Source organism: Diuraphis noxia, unplaced genomic scaffold (assembly GCF_037042655.1).
Source record: "Diuraphis noxia isolate RWA-SAM2 unplaced genomic scaffold, SU_Dnox_SAM2 contig0005, whole genome shotgun sequence".
Taxonomy (NCBI): domain Eukaryota; kingdom Metazoa; phylum Arthropoda; class Insecta; order Hemiptera; family Aphididae; genus Diuraphis; species Diuraphis noxia.
This window is the reverse complement of record NW_028301715.1, coordinates 23,177,085-23,196,771: the sequence shown is the minus strand read 5'-3', so window position 1 is coordinate 23,196,771 and position 19,687 is coordinate 23,177,085. Positions and strand designations below refer to the sequence as shown.

Genomic DNA, 19,687 nt, shown 5'->3' with positions numbered 1-19,687 from the left:
TTTATAATATTATTATTATGCGAACATACCACAAAATGCGGTGGTAACTGTGGTACGCATCTACATTCTACTGAACTGCGCCATAATTTACAGACTATATTATTAATATAATATTGTTTAATATTAATTCTACTGTTCGTCAACACGGCGGCGAACACGCGTTTCGTATTCGTGTCGTGAAATCTTTTGCACACCGCACACGCATAACATATTATTATTATTATTATTATTATTACCTATATCCTGTTATATCATCAACAACCAACAAGAAGAGACACTTTATATTATTATTACGCAACGCCGAACGATTATTATTTATAGCAACATTCGTAGTTCGATTATAAAATCATGTATTGTAGTGTTATAACCTAACTATTAAATTATTATTTAAATTCTTGTAAAACTGAATTTTCGTTTTACAGCTCAACAGTAGCGTAAAATGTATAATTGGTCCAATAAAATATGCAGATTTGATTTGACTCTTCACGCACAAATGGTAGTTCTTTCTTCCTCCTCGGTCCCACAAACTTAAAATCCTTGAAAATAAGTTACGGTTGAGAGATTAGTCCCTAAAAAATACTGTAAGTCAGCCCAAATTAATGGATACTCCATGCTCATCAAAATTAATGACTATAAAATTATAATGAGTGTAAAACTATAAAATAATTATTTTTTCATTTACTGTCAAACCATCCGAAGCGTATTATAACATTTTTTATTTCATAGTTTTATAGATAAATTATTTTTTTAATAGCTAATTTGTTTCAGAGTTTTTAATAAAATACACAATGTCACAATCATATTTGATTTACATTTAATGAGCGTATAATACTATAATGTATATTTTTCCGTTATATTATAGTTAATACATATTAATATTGTGGTAAAATTTACTATAATATTATCATTCATCATTCATGATAATGTGGTATCTCATTAAAGTATATTTTTTAAATTCTTGTACGTCATCACCTTATGAGGCAATAACACTATTTTCGTTTTCTAACTGAGCATTTTTTTTGAAAAGCCCCACTGCCCCAGTCATTTTCAAAAGCTTCGAGATTCGGGAAGGACGGGAAGCCATAAGGATTTTTATAAGGATAAAAAAAATGTGAACAAGCTCCAGTACCTACCGCTCTACTGCATGCCTGCGTAAACAGGCGGTACAGTAGCCAGTAGGTATCTACCTACCATCACGATGAAATTTAATGTGATATATTATATCTTTTTGATCGTGATTCCTACCTTCAGGGGTCATTATAATTAAATGTGTTAGATTTGAATTCAATAATGATAAGTAAAATTATTGTATAGGAAAAACGATTTTAAGCGAAGACACTTAGCCTATATTACTAAGTATGTTTTTATAATATTAAATTTAGTTGCCATTAAAATAACTTTTTTTCTATTATATAGATATTATTTTTCTTCTTCTGGCTTGTGCTACTCTACGGGAGTTTTTGTCACCATCACAACTTCATAGTAATTATTCGTTTGAATTTTTTTCTTATTAATATAACTTTTCTAAAAAAAAAAAGGAATTGATGTGCACATAACCAATTACATTTTTTTTTCAATGAATTATTTTGGACGTCATCGGTATTTTAATTTATTTTTACTGTCACTCGGTTATTATAGTATTATATTCTGATTATCAGCTAATAACGTTCGTCGATAACTATCGTAATTCTTTGGTAAGTGTAGAAGGCAGGGGCTACTAAGAGCAATTCAATACACGACTATAATTACGCAACTTATCGTTCGACTCCGAACAGAACAGACGCGAATCCAGAACAGATTTACGGGATGGGTGGCCATAAAATATTATTAATAGAGATTATCAGGGTTTATTATGTTAATATTTTTCAACATCAGGATAATAATGATTACTGATTAGGTGACCTTTAAATAAGCTAAAAAATAATTGAACAAACATTTTTTTTTAATATTTAGGTTACTCAATCTTACATCTCATTTTATGCTTATAAAATATTTTGTTACATTATACTTTTTATATATTAGAATGGATCTATCCTATAATGAATGGTATTATTTTTTCACCAGCCTCTTTTTTTTTTAGATTTTAGGGGAGCATCCGTGTGACTCCCATGCCCCCCTAATATCCGCGTCTGGAACAGAAGGAGAACAGCAGGCGGGCAAACTACAAAAAAATAAAAGCAACGCTAATACACAGGTGTTGGGCACGTGTATGTCGACAGGAACAATTTTTATAATACAAACAACAAATTGCAATAATATATTTGATGATATTGTGAGAACAGAACAGATTAAGAACGCCGATCGTCAGGTATGCGTGAGCGGATTAACAAAAGTTGCACGGATGATCGGACGTTTCGAGAATAAAAACTTGAACGAGTTACTTCGTTACACGAAAAGGCTACGGCGAGCGGCGTGAAAAAGACGTGATGCTTGCGCAAAGTCATTTGGTCGGTACCAAAAAATAAAGAGCCACGCGCGACTGTTCACAAGAACAGGAAGGTAGGTACGTCGATCCGTAACGAACATACAACAACAAAAAGGACAGGGCGAAATTCGGTCGGAAGTCAACGGATTGCACTCGAGCGTTTGAGTCGACTGATGTAAATCCATGGAGCGGACAGGCTGTGTTGCACCTTGAAGAACGCCTTCTCTTGGCGTTCGAGTGCGACGAGTGATTTTAATTTTGAACAGATCCTACTCGAAGTGTCTGCCTTGGTCGATGGTGATGACGTCGGGCACCCCGAACCGTGCTATCACTGCTATTCAGATCATTGTTAAAAGCTGCGCGACATGCATATAGGCTGACATACGTATTCTCGATCGGCCACGCCTCTGGCCAGCGCGTGAATCGGTCGACGACGGTAAGATAAATATCATAAATACGACACACATTATAGTGTTCTATCGATGTTTGAACATGTTTATTACAATACATTTATAATTTATATGCAGCGCCGGTGGAAGTGCAGGGCAAAAAGGGCAGTTGCCCAGCGCCTCGCCAGTTTAGGGGCACCGTGCCTTTCATGGCATTTTATGATTTGTAGTTTTATAATCCTATGACTTTGTTTTCAAATTATAAATACAAGTGCTGTCTGCAGATTCAACGATTTTTTGGTTAGGTTCTGTTTTCTGAATTTCTATCATCGTTTTATTCCCAGCCTTCGAACAATAACTATCGTAGACGGCGACCGCACAAGCCAGTTTCGATGCCTGACGGCCTGTCGACGAGCGCACGTCGATACAGACGATTATCGCACTTGAGACCGGGCGTCACACTACGCGTCAGCAAATATCTCCGTGCGAGTCGTCCTCGAACAGAACGACAGTGGTCAGTGGCAGAAGCTGGGTTTTTTCTCGAAAAAGTTATCTCCCGTAGTCCCGTCGAACATAGATACAACACGTATGACGGAGAGCTTTTAGCCGCGTATTTGCAGGACGCGTGACATTTACATCGAACTGCGCCTCACGACCAGGGGTTAAAGTGGGGGGGACGCAGGAGGACTCAGTCCTCTTACCTCTGACGGCGGTTAAAAAGCGTCCCCTTTAACAAATTAGGACTATACATTAGACATTATACCTAAAATTATATATGGAACGCTTAAAACTTTATCGAGACATCAGTCCCCTCTGGAATTTTTCCTCAGTTTAATCTCTAACTAGCCTTTTCGTGCATCGATTTTATAATCGCATTTTCGTCAATTAAAACTCGTTTAAATTTGTACTCTCAAAACGTCCGATCTTGCTACTTTTGTTAAGCCGCTCACGCACATTCGACGATCGACGTTCTTATTCTGTACTCACAATATCGAATGTGTTATCGGAATTTGTTGTTTGTATAATAAAAATTGTTTCTGTCGACACACGCAAGTCTTACACCGGTTTATTTATTTTTTCGTAATTTGCCCGCGTGCTGTTCTCCTTCTGTTCGAAGTCAAACGATAAGTTGCGTAAGTTTAGTCGTGTATTGAATTATTTAAATTTTAAATTGTTCTTAGTAGCCCCTGCCTTTTACAATTGTCAAAGAATTTACGAAAATGATCGACGAACGTGTGAGTGGGGTGTCCACCCATTTAGGTAGGTACCCACTTTATTTTTAAATGCGTCAATACTAAAAATGAAATTGAAAAGACAAAAAACTAGACAAACAGAGCTTTAGTTAATTTTTTTTACCTATTACCTATCTAAATAATGTCTATTGTTAAAAAAATTTAAGTATAGATACTCAAAATAAATTTCACGCCCCAATTATACCTACTCAGGCGCAACTCCAAACACATGTATACACATTTACATTTTACAAATAACTTTTTGTAAAAAAATGTATGGTTGATAAAGGTAGATGAAAGTAAAAAACAATATATTTTTATTAGAAATACATAAAGGTCACAATTATAAGATCTTAAAGATAGATTAAAGATTTAATAATGGTAATATATCACCAAATTTGGCTTCAATTTTAAAATCCACACAGTCATCAGCCCTAGTTGGGCCTATATTTACCACAGCAACAGGTTTATTAGCAGATTTTGTTTCCAATACTATTCTATAACCCGAGTATACAAATAGAGATGAACCCATAACCAGGAGTGAATCACATTCTTTCACAAAATCATTCACCCTTTGAACGCGATTTTTTGGAATGTTGTCTCCGAAAAAAACAATGCGAGGAATTAATAAATTTCCTTCACATTGAGGACATTTAGGAACCTTGAATCCACCAATTTCTTCCTGTTGAATCATAAAATAATAAAAATTAAATTATAAATAATAAAATTATAAAATATGTATCACGGCAAAGGTTTTCTGTAAATACTTTGTACATTAAAAAAATAAAATGAGATAATTTTACCTCAAAAAGTAAACAAAGGTATTTTATGTTTGTTATGGATTAAGTTTTTGTAAACAAATTACAAGATAAAAATTATTTTCAATGGTTTAAATACCTAATAAATTATAAGTTATGTAAAAAATCTAAATGCAATTTGTTACAATGTTAAATAAATTATTATTTTGTTATTGTTATTATTATAGATAGCTGAATTGAGAAACCTTATTGGCTACACTAAACTGCCACACTACATATGGCTGTCAAGTTTTATTGTGACTGAGAAGAAAAATTGTTTTAACTGCAAATAAGTAAATAATACTATGCAATCGAAAATAATGTTAAACATTTTGATTTAAAACATGTTACCTTGTGCTTGATTAGAAAAAAAATTAGAAGTGGGGCCAGGGGCGTCATTTGGGGGGTGGCAGGGTGTGCGGTTGCACCCCTTAATTTTAGAATGTTACAATTATTTATATGATTAAAATCAAATTGTAATAACCGGTCTATAATGTATGGAAATAATTGAATGCAGGATAATATACATATACGTATGTATATCTATTTTTATATGGCCTGGTGAAATTTCAAAATAGCCTGCTTGAAACTTCGCACACCCGAAAAAAAAAACCTGAAACTACGCCACTGAGTGGGGCGAATTAGTGGGTATAATGGATGAAAGAGCGTTCCAGTCGAAATTAGCCATCATCCATCACATTACCGTGAATATATATGTAATATTATCTATTACCATACATCCATACAGCAATAATCAGACCAACACAATATTAAATTACATTTATTTATTTTTAATAAATTGTTAAATTATTAACTTAGGTATGCATTAAACAAGGTCTATAAATGTTGACATGAACTATCTTGCATAATACAATTTTTTTAATATTACTATATTTTTTATAGTTATAAGGAATTTTAACAATTAATTTGTTGTAGGTACAAAGTAAAAAAATGTTTGCTATTATATTTTACATCAGAAAAACTGACATTTACTAATTTATTAATAAATGTAACGTCCCCAATGTTACATTTCAAAAAATATGAGTTAGCTCAATAAAAGGGAAAAAAATAAAGGTGACTATGTCCTCTTGCCCCCCCCTCTTAAAAAATCAAGCAATGATGTTAATTTATATTTTCTACAACACAAATGTAACAGGAATATTCTAATAAATCATGTTAGGTATATGTAATAGGTATATAATATGTAGGAGTTTAATTATTAAGTTTTAGATGAAAAATGTTTTAATGCATGTAATTAATTAGAGGGTGAAAATAAATAAAAAATAAAATATTTAAAAATGTTTTCCCTTACTGGAGTGAGTTCAACATCACCATCAGGCCTGACACTGTACAATTCTTTAATGGAAACATGAGGGTTTAAACTTGATAAAACATCTTGAAATTGATGTCTATCAGTTTTATAATCACATTCTAAACAATGTACAACGTAAGAAGTTCCATGCAATTCAAGTACATTTTTACTTCCTGCTTTTGTATGCAAGTTATCAACATTCTGAGTAATAATATGAACAATTTTGTTTTTATCTTCTAAATTCTTTAAAAACTTATGTGCATAATTAGGCGACATTGATGAAAATCTTGGCCATCCAACATAGTTTCTAGCCCAATAACGGAGACGTACTTCTGGATTTTTAATAAATTGTTGGTATATTACCGGGCGGTTTTTACTTCTCGCGTACAACCCGACATCAGCAGAACGATAATCTGGTATACCACTTTCAGTTGATATTCCCGCACCTGTGTTAAATGAATATCATTACAATATTTAAATCAACCATTTATGATACACTCTACCAGTTAATACAAGTATTTTTTTATGTTCTTTAATGAAACGTTCAAGAGTAATAGCATCTGATGATTGCACAGGCGAGTGTTTTGGGACAAAATTAGAGCTGAACCTAAAAATTAAACTTTTACTTGAATTTAAAATTACTTCACGAGTCTTAAAAATTATCATATTAAAATGTACGATAGGTATAGATTTAATTTTCACTTATGATTTTCGAATGCACTATCTTAAATTTAGGAACATCAAATTCGTGACGAAATAATAATACACTGTTCAAAATAAATTTTACCACAAATCACAAAATAACCAAATATTAGACTGAATAGACTGAAGTCATGGTAAAGTTAACTTACCAATGCAAGTATGAAAACTTTGTAGTCTAGTCAGTTTACTATGGGTAGTATTATCATTTATCACAGTCATCTGTAGAACGGGTTATCTAAGGATTATTACTAAAATATATTCTGTGATAATATTATGATCAAATGTACTCATATTTCAAATATAGATTTCTGTCGTAGATCTATTAAGTTATTTCTACTGTTGATTTGCGATTTGATTTCTGTGCCATAGCCCAAAAGGTTGAAATTTTTTATTTTGTCATGACAGATCAATTTCAAAATTCCAAATTTGTTTTCTTTATACTATTTGACTGTTGGATACTTGGCTAGATACTTGACTAGTTGACTATAGTCCTTGTTACCTTGATATAAACTTTTTTTTTTATCGTGGATCGGGATTCGGGGGTGTCCGCGTAGATAATAATAATAATAATGTAGGATCATGAAGGATGTTGCTAATCGGCATTCAGCTGCTGATACAGATGTTATTTTTTTTACTTTGTTTACTGAAGTTTGTTATCATATTATCAACTTGACAACCTCAGTCTTCATTTCTTTCAATACTTCGTCATTCATGGGTTAAATTTTTTAATGATTTTAGTATTTAGTTTAACTTTTATAATTTATAATTTTTAATTTTGTTCACTCCTACAATCACTCTTGTCATTTTATCTTCATTTATATATATTAATTTACTCACGAATGTCTCAGTAAATCATGTTTAATAATTCAACAGCTGTAAGTTCAGTAATGGGGCTAATGTCTCATTTAACTGCTTCTGATCTCAAAGAAATACTAAATGATGATAGTAAATTTGAGATGTATGCTAAAGAACTAAAACCGGTAAGTTGTTATGATTGAGAATAACTGTAGCATTTGAAGGTGATTAATATTTTATTTTTTTTTTTGAACATTAATTTTAGAACAAAGAAATAGATACTGAAAAAGAAATGTTAATAGCAAGTAATCAATCTTTGGCTGAATTTAATCTTACTAAAGAACCAGAATTAGTTAGTGGTAAAGAAAGATTATGTGAAATGTATGAGGAAGCAGAAAAGCTTTATAAGAGTGTTACAGAAAAAGTAAATACTCTAAGTAAGTATCTTAAATTAAGTGCAATATTACTTAAAAATAATTTTTCTGTTTTAACAACAATAAATGAAAACTAACCTATAACTAAGTATGATAGGATTTTTCAAGAGTTTTATATTTATTTTTAATCTGTATAAATCATTTTTTTGTTTTTAAATGTTATGTTGGGATGTGTTTATATAGAATCTAGGTTGTTTCAGCCCTCTCAAAAAAATAAATAAATTCATGAACGTTTAGTTGTTTAAATATTATTATTATTATTAATTACTTTTGATTACTAACTACCTTGAGGTTAATGATTTCCTGCTAATAAAATTATATCTAGCTCAGTCTTAAATCTTCCTTTTCAAACATGTCAACTGTATTTTTCAGAAGTTGTTAAACTATGCTAAATCCTAACCTAACTTAACTACAGTAGACTCGCCTCCCTTAATGCCCCTTTTAGTAAAATGTCCTCTTCAAAACTTAAAAAAACCTACTAAGGGTCGGTACTATCCATGTTGGGAGTCTCTATTCTAGAGTTATAATCTAAAAAAATTTTATCCTCTAATTGACTACAAGACATGTAAATAGTCTCTCAATATTTAATTTTTTATTTTGCTTAATTTCTTCATATTTATCAAATTTAAATTAAAAGAAATAATAATAATAATATCAATTCAATATTCTTTCACTAATTCTAAATCAAGTTAGCTGTTAGGTAATTTTATAATAAATATACAGAATACCTATACATATAATATATATGTATATAAAATATGATACACGTATTATATGGATTAGTGTGCCACGAAAGTTTTGTAGGAGATGAGACGGCACCGCATTGTTAAAAAGGTTGAAAACCACTGTGCTTTAGTTATAAAAAAATTAATAAGAAAGTCCGGAATACAGAGTACGGACTAAATGGTTATATTACATGTTTTTTTTCTATAATATGTATAAAAACATTCTGTCAGACAATAAAGTCAGTTTCACTACTGAAAATCTTGCAAATACATGGTTGTGACTTGTGAATTCTTTTTTTCAATTTAAATTAATTTAAAATTTTTTTTTTTCAGTTTTACAATTAGTTCATGTTAATTTTTGGTCATGCTTTATTTTTGCTTTTATAAAACAATTTTGTGATTGTTTTGTTATTCACTATGCTTTAAAATCCATGCCCTAGTTACAACAAATAATTAATAGTTAAATAACATGCGTCTTAAAATTTTTACAAATGTGTATTTTTTAATTTCTTTAAATTATGTGAAATGTTATCATTATTATTATATTTTTATTTTTATCTGCAGTACAATCTTATTTTATATCCAAAAAATAATTTTTTTGCTTACTCCACGTTTTTGCCATTAAAATTACATAATCTAACCTAACCCTTGAGATAGTATAAAACGATATTTAGATTTGTATTGTTGTCATTTTTATTCGATAAAAAATAAAAATAGAATAATATTTACCTAACTAAATTAAAAAATACTGTTTTAATATTGAATTGATTTATGAACTTCCTATTCCATTAGGTTAATCAGTATACGGTTTATCTAAATCAATAACTGTTTTGGGCCCATTTTATAATCCTTAAACTATTCATCCAAAATTTGATTTTAATATATCAGAGTACTTTAATAAACTTCTGTTTTACAGAATTAGAATAAATGTTATCATTTAAAACATAAATGGAAACTTAAAAAATAAAAAATTTAGTTATTTCCAATAACCCAATACAATCATGATTATGATCAGATGCTTCAAGAACAATAAAAAAATAATTTTAATTAGTCTACTATAAGTTACCTATTTAAGCAATTAATTATTATGTACTTAAATGTAAATGATCCATCTATCTTTCACATTTATACTTATCTTATCTATGATTTATGATTTAAATTACAGTATAATTTATAAACAATTAAAATTACCTCAAACAAATTCAAATTTTAAAAACATTTATCACATGCTTATTATGGTGATTGATGAGAAACCAAAATTAATTCTAAAAATACTGTAGATTTCTGTTACTTATCATTAACTTATTAATGAATTCATATTTCATTTAGACACACCCATAGCAATACGCCTTTAATAATTAAACATTTTGTTATTAATCAGTATTTATTTTATATTTCATATTTTAGTCCCCTGCAGTCCTGCAATTTCATTTTAGACGGGTTTAGAATTATTTTATTTTATTAATAACATTTTAAATATCCATTTACAATATTCAAATGATAAAGTTTCTTATTAATTGAAAAGTGTATAAAAAAACCCAATCATATTTATCATTAATCAACTGAGTTACCAACTTAATTTATAATGCTGAATACTGTTGTTTTAAATATTATGTACTTTTTTTTCTAAGTTTATTATTATAATATTTCTTTTACATAAAGTTAAAATGCTCATAGTTTATCTTTCATGTAATGTTAATCTGTTATTATTTAAATATAAAAAATGTACAATACATTTAAGAACTAAAAATAAATCTGTCACTACCCAAGACCGTTGTTGGGTATTTTTTTATGCATTTAGAATAATAGGTAAATTTTGAAAAAATATTTAAATTTTTTTGTTTCTTGTTTGTGCCTTATAGGATAATATTTTTGTTTTATTTTAGTAACACCAAAGTAAAAGCAAATTAAAAAATAAATATGTGCATTCCTAGTAAAAAGAATTAGGAATTCTAATATGTTTTCAAAATTAAATTGGACTTTCGTCCTAGGTAAATTTTTCTTTCTTTTTTTGGGACTTTTGTATTTAAACTTTTTTAATTGAAAAATACAGTGAAGTATAACTGTGCGTATGTATATTATGGAATTCCAATAATCTTTGCTGTAATTTATCTTTAATTACATAAAACGTTCGAGGGAACTCATGCACACTAATAATAAGTCACTACCACTTAAAAAAGTTTGTTTTCAACAGCCTTAAATAAATAGTAGCTTATTAATATCATTAATTTTGTTGTATATCCTTTAATAAATTATTAAAATATGTTTTTAGAACAACACAAAAGTAGTATGAATCCAGAAACTATATTAGCTTTGTTGCAAACTGCTTCTTGTGAAACTGAAGAAGAATCAGATGTAAGTACCTATTAAATTAAAAAATTCCAAAAAAATTTTTGAATTCATCTTTGTTTTTGTTATATTAGAAATTGGCAGAAAAATTTTTAAGTGGCGACACTGACTTAGAAGGCTTTTTGGAAGAATTCCTAAAGCGACGTAAGGATATGCATTTGCGTAAAGCTAAAGCAGATAAAATGTCTGAATTGCTAAGTAGACGTAATAATTCCTTCAGACCATCAATCAATAACATTCAACAAACAACAGCAGGATATCCACAACCTGGATACCCCAATTCATTTTATTTTCAACCTACTTCAATGCCATATCCAAATGTACCCATTAATATGCCCATGCCAGGAAATCAATTTATAAACAGACAATATTAATTCACAATTTATTAATTAATAATTATATACAAAACAACGATGTTACATTTATTATTTTTATTATTAAAATATACATTTATAAATTTGAATTATGTATATAGAACAAAATACAATTATTAGAATGTTATCATTGTTTTTGAACTTGTGTAAACACCTTTTTGACTTTTAGCTTTACCACTTGATTAATCCTGGGATGTATTTGTCGATCAATGTTTGATAATATGGAATCAATTCTTTTATATCTGGTATGACACCTCCTTTAGTATATAAATCAAATTTACTGAAAAAAGAAAAAGGAAAAATATCAGTTTTCATAATATTTTTCTATTAATTACAGAGTGGCAAGGTTTTTGAGATATTATACAAGATGAAATAATACAATAATTAATAAGTTTCTTGATAATAGACAAAAACCTTTTCTATATTAAACTTAAAGTCTCATCTACCACTTACTTAAACTCTAAGACCCATTTCTTCATTTCTAAATCATCTTCAGTGCATAAAAAGTCATAGTCACCACCAGAGTGCCACGGGTAAAATGAATGGAATCTACAATCCAATATGCATAGTATTATTATTTTTAGTTATAAAATAAAAATGAAATACAAACAAGTTAAAAAATATATAAGTACCAAAAATAATTTATCGAGATAATTATTATCTACCTAATCATATTTAGTCCTTCTTTGGGTATTGTTGTTTTGTTGTGTACTAAGACTCTGTATAAGTATTCATCATGTCCCCAAGACATCAAGATATTATCCAAACCACAATTTTTCGAATAAATACCTAATTTGGTGCTGAAAAGTGAAAATACAATAATAATAATTTAGCTTTAGATAGATTTTAACAAATTAAATATTAAAGTTACTTGTATCTCGGGTCATAGGTGTCTGGGTTCTTTTTAAATGTGGTGTCTTTATAGACTATAGAATCTGCCCATGCACATCCAACAGGAAAAGTATCACCAACCACACTCCACTGAGGTTCACCTTTGAAAGCCATCACCTAATTAAGTGCAAAGAAAACAAATATGAGTTTGTGAACAAAATACCCTCCCACCAAATAAAAAAAACTGGGAACTAGGTTGCTATTGCCTAGAGAGTATAGTATTAGCATTGATTATTGATTATTCTATAATCAATGGTATTAGTGTATTACCAGCATTGTTTATTATTAGAAAATGTATAATATTGTTGTCTATTTTATTATGAACATTCGCGATTCACATACGACCTATTGCCTGCTTAAGGTTTGTTTAGAATCGAAACTGGATTACTTAATAGTTTAAGTGCACGTTTACAGTTTACTCACTTTCCCTAAGTCGTGTATCAGACCAACCAAATGGAACCAGTCATGGTTTGGATGAACAGCGCGTATACGTTCGGCAGTTTGAAATGCGTGAACAATGTTGGGAATGTTTACGTCAGGATCGCTTTCGTCCACTAAATTGTTGAGGGATTCCAATGCTTCCATAATAGTTGCTTCAAATTTATCGAAAGACAACCATTCAGCCATTTTTTCTTTGGGTTGGAAAATAAAACAGTTAACATTTTTATTGAGAATATTAACCAAAACATTTAGTAGACACATTTAATAACCATTTTCTATTAGATATTATATTTATTTAATAGACGTCGCACATGGACATGGTAATGAAATTGTTACCTAAATTAATTATTGGGGAAATACATATAGTACAAATACATATTGTACATATAGTACAAAGGTGTAATAGAAAGAATTGACAAATAAAATAACTAACGTTCTAATTAATATTTACAAATATTTTTTTGTATAAAATTATATTATTATAATTTATAGACGCTAGCATTACGACTACTGAATAACAGTTTTAAATATTAAAAATAATAATTTTTTTCTTTGAATCATTTTTTTAAATAACCAATTTTTAGATATAATTTCGATGGTAAAAACATATAAGTCAAGTAGTTATTTTTTAAAATATAAAAAAAATTTAAAAATGTAATTATTTTTTTGGAGTAAATTAATTTGTAATGAATAAACTTTTTTCAAAATAATCGTTTTGGGAATTTATTGACAAGTATATTTCTAAAATTATTTAAGTACTATTCATAATTGTCATAATATTTTTCATACATTTAACTAGAATCTATATAATATGTAAATATATTTTGTCACTTAATCAGATCTTTTTGTTACTATTACATATTAATATTTAGTTTTACATAGGTATAAATTATGAATACCTATAATTACATTTTTTACTACATGTAATATAAATACAATTAATATTTTGGAACTTTTAAATAGGTAAGTGTCCTATAAAACATAAACTTGTTTTTCTAATCAGAACCCCCCCCCCCCTCAATTTTAAATTATTTAGGAAATAGAATTATTTTAATGATATATTATTTATTATTTTATATTTATATTTTATCACTATTATATACCTAACTAATATTCAACAAATACATTAAAACGATTAGAACGATAACGATATGAATAATATTACCTATTATAAATTAAATGGTATAGCACTATAGCATACTACCTATTAAATTAATTAGAACAAGTCTCAATATTTTTAAAAAGCAACAATTTATATAGAAATTAACAATACATTATCGAAAAAGACTCGTAATGGCAAAAAATTCCTCGTTTAGAGTTATAATTGACATCATAATAACTAAACCCTTTTTTTTTTGTATACAATTTCGTCAAATTTTGAACTTAAAATGTCTATAAGAATAAAATATATTTTTGATATTTTGATATTTCTGTTACACAGATTAAACTTATGTGGAACATTTTTATTAAATGATTATGCCTTAGCTATAAAAAAAATAAATCTATCTTGTTAAAATTATTGAGTAAATATCTTCGTTATTTCGTAAATTTGAAAAGTTCTGGGAATATTTTACCCTTGCAGTTCTCCTCAAGTACCAACTATAGTGCACTAGATTATACAATTTACTACAGAAACCAGTTTCAAACCACTTTTAAATTTAAGACTAAATCTTTTTTTACCAGTAATATTTTATTTGGACTTACTTTTTACGTAATCCACTGTTTGATTCGTATGCATATCTGTGTATGTGAGCCTCACTCTTTCTTTAATAGGATCCTCGTGGTCTATGTCATAGTCCCTGTATCGTCCAATAGGTTTGGATGCAAATACTGGTTCTGGTCTAAGCAATTCTGATACATCTAGCATTTCGATTTTATTTTTAACCTAAAATTACATTTTTATTCGTATGTAATACAACAAATTGTTAGTATAAAATTAAAAAGTACATAATATGAAGGTATATATAAACAAGCGTAATGAAAAAAAAAATAGGTACCATTATATAATGTTTGATGTTCGAATATAGACAGTTAGTCCTTTAGGTTTATTGATTATTAATAGATGCCTATAGCGTTATAGCTAATGAAAATGGCTGACTAGGTAAAAAGCTTCCAACTTATATACCTTCTTACCTCAAAATAATTATTAATTAAATGCCTTAATTTGTACTTTGGTACACTTAAACAGCTTAACTAATCAGTAATTACGTGTCATTAGCATAAACAATCGTCATAACCTACTATACCTATGTATATATAGCAACCTAAAGGTTGTAAAAAATAAATAAATAATAAGATTTTATTGAATAAATTACTGATATTTAGTAATTTATGTCGAAATTATAATATTGTATATTTAATTAACCTACATTAATAAGTAAATCATTATTCATTAATAAACTATATATTATATAGTTACAAAACACATCATATTTCTATATACAACCTACCGCGATGAGTGAACTATTTAAACAAGATACATTATTTCAAAAACTATTAATGTTACATATATTTAGGTCAGTAAAAATCAATATTTTTTATATTATTATTTTTTTTTATGACATTATTCTAAGTATAGAGTGATGCTAGGATACTACCTTCAAAATTTTGGTCGACTAGGATTATGTTCAAAATTTGATTTTTATTAATGAAAATACTCCCAATAATATTCTGCTTCAAAATATAAAACTAAAAATGTATGAACTCACACAAAATAGTTAAACATTTCAAAAATTATTATGACTAAAAATAATGAAGATATCATTATTTTTTTCCCATAAAATATAGATTTATAACCACAAAATTATGTAACAGAAATATTTTCAAATACGTTTGTTTTCTGAAATATAATGGTTATGATGAATGATGTCTTATTTTAAACGTATCACCCTGTATAGTGTATACTTATATGTTATAAATAATTGATTAAGTGTTCCGTTGTTTTCAATACATTTAAATTAAATAGTTTATACCTAATATTTACGCATTTTTTCTAATATATCATCTAACTGATTGAGGAATTTGTATTATTATAAATCTATACGATAAATAAACATCAACAATTTTTTATCTATTCATAAACGTACCTACATTAATTATTCTTGGAATCTTGATATAGGTATTTATCTATATCTTATTATAGTAGCTATAGTTATGTATAAATAATTGATATTGTCTATATTATTATATTATAGACATAAAGTTATCTGCTATAAATTGTATCAAAATACAACTTTAACATTGTAAGCCATTCGCTTTTTTACAACTTTAGATTTTAAGTGAGCGGTGAGTTTATTGATTTTATAGTTATATATTAATAATATAATATTATTTTATTAAATCATTTTTTTTTTTTGTATACCCGAAAAGTAGTTGTATAAAATGCTTTGATCTTCAGGTTTGAAGGACGTTTCTACATTCTACTAGCAGTACCTACTACCCATTTGAATCTATAATTGGTACTTATGAGAGAGAGACCAACATTTAAAATTCTCAATATTTGTCAAAATAATAATCGGTAAAAACAAAAACAATATATTATCCAGAAAAGCTGGAATTTTTGTACAAAGCAATTAATTACAATAGCAATATTGTTATGTTTTAAATGTGTTTCTAAAATATTTATTTATTGCTTGGGTAGTTTTTTGACAAAATTGATAATTTTTTTTTGGTGTAGGTAACTAAAAAATTAAAATCTTTAAATATTTTAAATGTTCCCCAAATGTTTATTTTATCATTTTGTTTACACTGTATAACTTTCAACAACTTGAATCGGGAAGCAGGCATCTCAAACATCCTGTCTAAGAAGCCCTCCACCCAGATAATATAAGACAAATAATAACCTTTATTACTAAGTCCAACCTTATCAATAGAATTTAATATGTAACTTATTGTAAATAATTTAGAGTTAAACCCATTGTTGCCAGTTGCCAATGGCCATAGTTGCCGAGGCTTAGTTCTTAATTCAAATAATAAAAAAAAACAACTTGAATCGATCATAAAATTAATATTAACCCACAGCTTTTATTTTATTAATATAGTCATCTTCGTTTTGCGTCTCGATTTTGATACCTCTATTAAGATTTTAACTAATTATTGTTCCTTACAAATATTTGAGAAAATATTAATTTAGTTCTGATTCGATTAATTTAATGATTAAATAATTCCTGTTTAAAATACCTCAAACAGATAGGTACTTAGAACGTTCAATAGTAGACACCTATAATTTATTGATTTTGTAATTTTTATAGTTAAATTATATATTAAATATTTTATAATACTTATTGTAAGTTGTATGTTGTTGGAATTAATAATTTCTAGCGAAATGATTGGCTCTAATACCTATTTAGTCATATAGGTATAAGTACCAATGAGCTCAACCTACCCTGGCCCACCCATTATTATTTTTTTTATTTGAAAGAGATAAGTCTTCAACAACTTAGGTTATTAGCCTGACCGTCCATATAATTGCAACAAATTTCTGTGTATGCAAATGATTCAATAAAATATGAACTGTATACCTACTTAAAAATTCCTGATACTTAATTGAACTATTAAGTATACTTAAGTATCTACAATACAATAAATTTTACTTAGTGCAGTTAATTTATAGAAATCTATAAATATCTATAAATCATTAGATAAATGTAGGTAGATACATATAGAGCACACCACATATAACACATATAAGTGTGTTGTTTGTGAAACTAAGGCACAAAACATTTATTTAATACATACTTACCTTTTTTTTCCTGTTATAACCAACAGCAGAGGAGGCTCTGTATGAACAATACTACTCCTCATATAATATAATACACCTTATAGGATACAGTTATTACTATTAATGAGTATCTATAATATACTATCTATGTAAGCATATTTATTATTAAGGTACTAACTTATTATACGGGTACCTAATAATATTAACCTAACCGTCCTAACCTTATACTTACTGTTACTATTATTTCTTTTATGTTATTATAAGTTACCTATATTATGTCGATGCTAATTATATTTTATATCTCATACATGTAAGTATATTTTTTGATATATTAGCTACATAAAAATATGTGGAGATATCATTCGTAAAAGTCAAAAGGTTAAAATTACTATTCATATAATATTATGTTATCTGGTTGTATAAATTAAAGTATACAATATAGTTATTAGTTAACAATGCTCACTATATACATTCCTATAATAAAGTGCCTTTATTATATTAATCCCAAAGGTTCAAATGTTGTGGTTATAACATTGTTTTACAGATGATTTAATGGCTATCAAACCGATAAACGATTAAGTGGACTGCAAAGTGTTCGACTATATTTTTGAAAATTATATGATGTCAGATAGTCATTTTCCTCCTGAAATTTGGGCTGTATGTTCATCTTCCCTTGCTTTGACCACAAATGGCTGTGAATCATTCCACAGCAGATTCAACAACGAATTCAATTCTGCTTATCCTAATATTTTCAAGGTTATTGACATGCTAATCGAAATACAATCGTCAATCCGAAACACAAATTAAAGCTCGAAGTGGTGTAAATACGCCAAAACCGACAAAAAACAGGAGCCCATTGAAAACATTATCCGAGAATTTTCATCAAATAAAATAACTACCATAGATTATATAAAAAAAATTGTGCATCAAAAATTTACCTATTCTATAATTTTTTTTTATATTTTTATACATACATTTTTTAAATATTTTATGCATACTTTTTTGTACGATTTTTGTCTATTTTTTAAAACTTTTTTACATTTAACATTTAATTCACAGAATATAATTTTTATAATTTAACCTTAAAAAACAACAACACATTTTTAACCACACCTCTTTAGAGACAATCCTAAGTCTGTATGAAGTGGGAAGGAATTTTAGTTGTAAAAAACAGGATTACTACCAGGATTTTACCTGATAGTGAAACTTTTTTCGATGGGAGCCGTTTGGGTATTGACCTTTTTGAAAACGGGAGCCGTTTAGGAAAATCGGGAGCCGAATGGGCTATGCCCGTGACGGGCTGATTCCCAACGCAGGTTATTAACACAAAAAGATCATTTGAAGTTAGCACATAAAGTTAAAAAGCTATTGAAAAATAATATTCTTAGTACCTATAATTATTATACCTATGATAATTAGACATTTTTTTAAATAGTTTACATAAAAGATTAAATATATATGTTTACAATATTATTAATTATTTTGAAAAATGATCATAATAAATAACCAACATAGCTAGATACGATAAAAAAGTACAATGTAAATGGGTACGCGGTAAGGTATGCTAAATAATCTATAGGTATATCAGTATATGCTTATTTTTTATGCTCAAAAATTGAAAAATGTCAAGTGTCCATAAAAAATATGCAAAATAAGTTTACAATATGTTAGTAAAGCTGAACTTCATGAATCTAATTAATATAATTTTCGGGTATAATTCTATAAAGTTGCGCGAAAAAAATATGCAGACATAAACATCCGAGTTCTATACTATTGTCTATTATACTAATAAGAATTAAGATTTATAATAATATTCTATAAACAATATAGTCTATAACACTATAATGCTATAGGTATAATAGTTTATGCCTTATGGAATCTTATATTGACGTCAATCTGGTATAAGATGAGCTGACGTCATGCTTTAGATATACTTATTGTAATTATTTATTATATTGTTGTTATATAGTAGTTTTGACACTCTGTGAGCAGGCACGTAGCTAAGATTAAATAATTATGGTGGCATAGTTATGGCCAACATTTTTACTTACCCCCCCCCCCCTCCACACTAGACACTAATAGAATTATGTTTATGTATAGG

At 28.1% G+C, this 19,687-nt stretch overlaps 3 protein-coding genes and 1 long non-coding RNA gene across 6 annotated transcripts; 2 read left to right on the top strand and 2 right to left on the bottom strand.

Moving 5' to 3' along the window:
- Positions 1-4,346: 4,346 nt before the first annotated feature.
- On the bottom strand, positions 4,347-7,228 carry Sirt4 (NAD-dependent protein deacylase sirtuin-4). 2 transcript variants are annotated; one of them, XM_015514509.2, is made up of 3 exons: positions 7,007-7,228; positions 6,156-6,601; positions 4,347-4,728 (listed from the first exon to the last, which is right to left on the bottom strand). In XM_015514509.2, the coding sequence occupies exons 1-3, from the start codon at positions 7,074-7,076 to the stop codon at positions 4,411-4,413; spliced, it is 834 nt and encodes a 277-aa protein (XP_015369995.2). In that variant the 5' UTR covers positions 7,077-7,228; the 3' UTR covers positions 4,347-4,410. The 2 variants fall into 2 exon arrangements, with proteins under 2 accessions (XP_015369995.2, XP_015369994.2); XM_015514508.2 differs by having other exon boundaries at positions 6,659-7,092.
- A 250-nt stretch (positions 7,229-7,478) lies between these two features.
- On the top strand, positions 7,479-11,661 carry Vps37B (vacuolar protein sorting 37B). Its single transcript, XM_015514511.2, has 4 exons — positions 7,479-7,837; positions 7,918-8,089; positions 11,084-11,166; positions 11,235-11,661. Exons 1-4 carry the CDS (start codon positions 7,712-7,714, stop codon positions 11,532-11,534), a joined length of 681 nt encoding a protein of 226 aa, XP_015369997.1. The 5' UTR covers positions 7,479-7,711; the 3' UTR covers positions 11,535-11,661.
- Miox (Myo-inositol oxygenase) lies at positions 11,577-15,012 on the bottom strand. Of its 2 annotated transcripts, XM_015514510.2 has the most exons (7): positions 14,864-15,012; positions 14,571-14,751; positions 12,849-13,057; positions 12,406-12,542; positions 12,200-12,334; positions 11,988-12,083; positions 11,577-11,814 (listed from the first exon to the last, which is right to left on the bottom strand). In XM_015514510.2, exons 1-7 carry the CDS (start codon positions 14,864-14,866, stop codon positions 11,706-11,708), a joined length of 870 nt encoding a protein of 289 aa, XP_015369996.1. In that variant the 5' UTR covers positions 14,867-15,012; the 3' UTR covers positions 11,577-11,705. The 2 variants fall into 2 exon arrangements, with proteins under 2 accessions (XP_015369996.1, XP_089085344.1); XM_089229218.1 differs by lacking the exon at positions 14,864-15,012 and having other exon boundaries at positions 14,571-14,763.
- A 1,058-nt stretch (positions 15,013-16,070) lies between these two features.
- Positions 16,071-18,635, top strand: LOC149055090 (uncharacterized). The gene is made up of 3 exons (XR_016192051.1): positions 16,071-16,151; positions 16,264-16,383; positions 18,131-18,635. It is a non-coding gene; the product is annotated as an uncharacterized LOC149055090 (long non-coding RNA).
- The last annotated feature ends 1,052 nt before the right edge of the window (positions 18,636-19,687 follow it).

Coding starts and splice junctions, on each gene's coding strand:
- Sirt4 (XM_015514508.2), bottom strand. CDS start 6,821: ATGATAATTTTTAAGACTCGTGAAGTAATTTTAAATTCAAGTAAAAGT. Junction 6,602..6,658: donor AAAAATACTTGTATTAACTG/GTAGAGTGTATC, acceptor CATTTAACACAG/GTGCGGGAATATCAACTGAA. Junction 4,729..6,155: donor GTGATGTTGAACTCACTCCA/GTAAGGGAAAAC, acceptor ATGATTCAACAG/GAAGAAATTGGTGGATTCAA.
- Vps37B (XM_015514511.2), top strand. CDS start 7,712: ATGTTTAATAATTCAACAGCTGTAAGTTCAGTAATGGGGCTAATGTCT. Junction 8,090..11,083: donor AGAAAAAGTAAATACTCTAA/GTAAGTATCTTA, acceptor ATATGTTTTTAG/AACAACACAAAAGTAGTATG. Junction 11,167..11,234: donor AAACTGAAGAAGAATCAGAT/GTAAGTACCTAT, acceptor TTGTTATATTAG/AAATTGGCAGAAAAATTTTT.
- Miox (XM_015514510.2), bottom strand. Junction 12,543..12,848: donor TGATACACGACTTAGGGAAA/GTGAGTAAACTG, acceptor GCACTTAATTAG/GTGATGGCTTTCAAAGGTGA. Junction 11,815..11,987: donor AAATGGGTCTTAGAGTTTAA/GTAAGTGGTAGA, acceptor TTCTTTTTTCAG/TAAATTTGATTTATATACTA.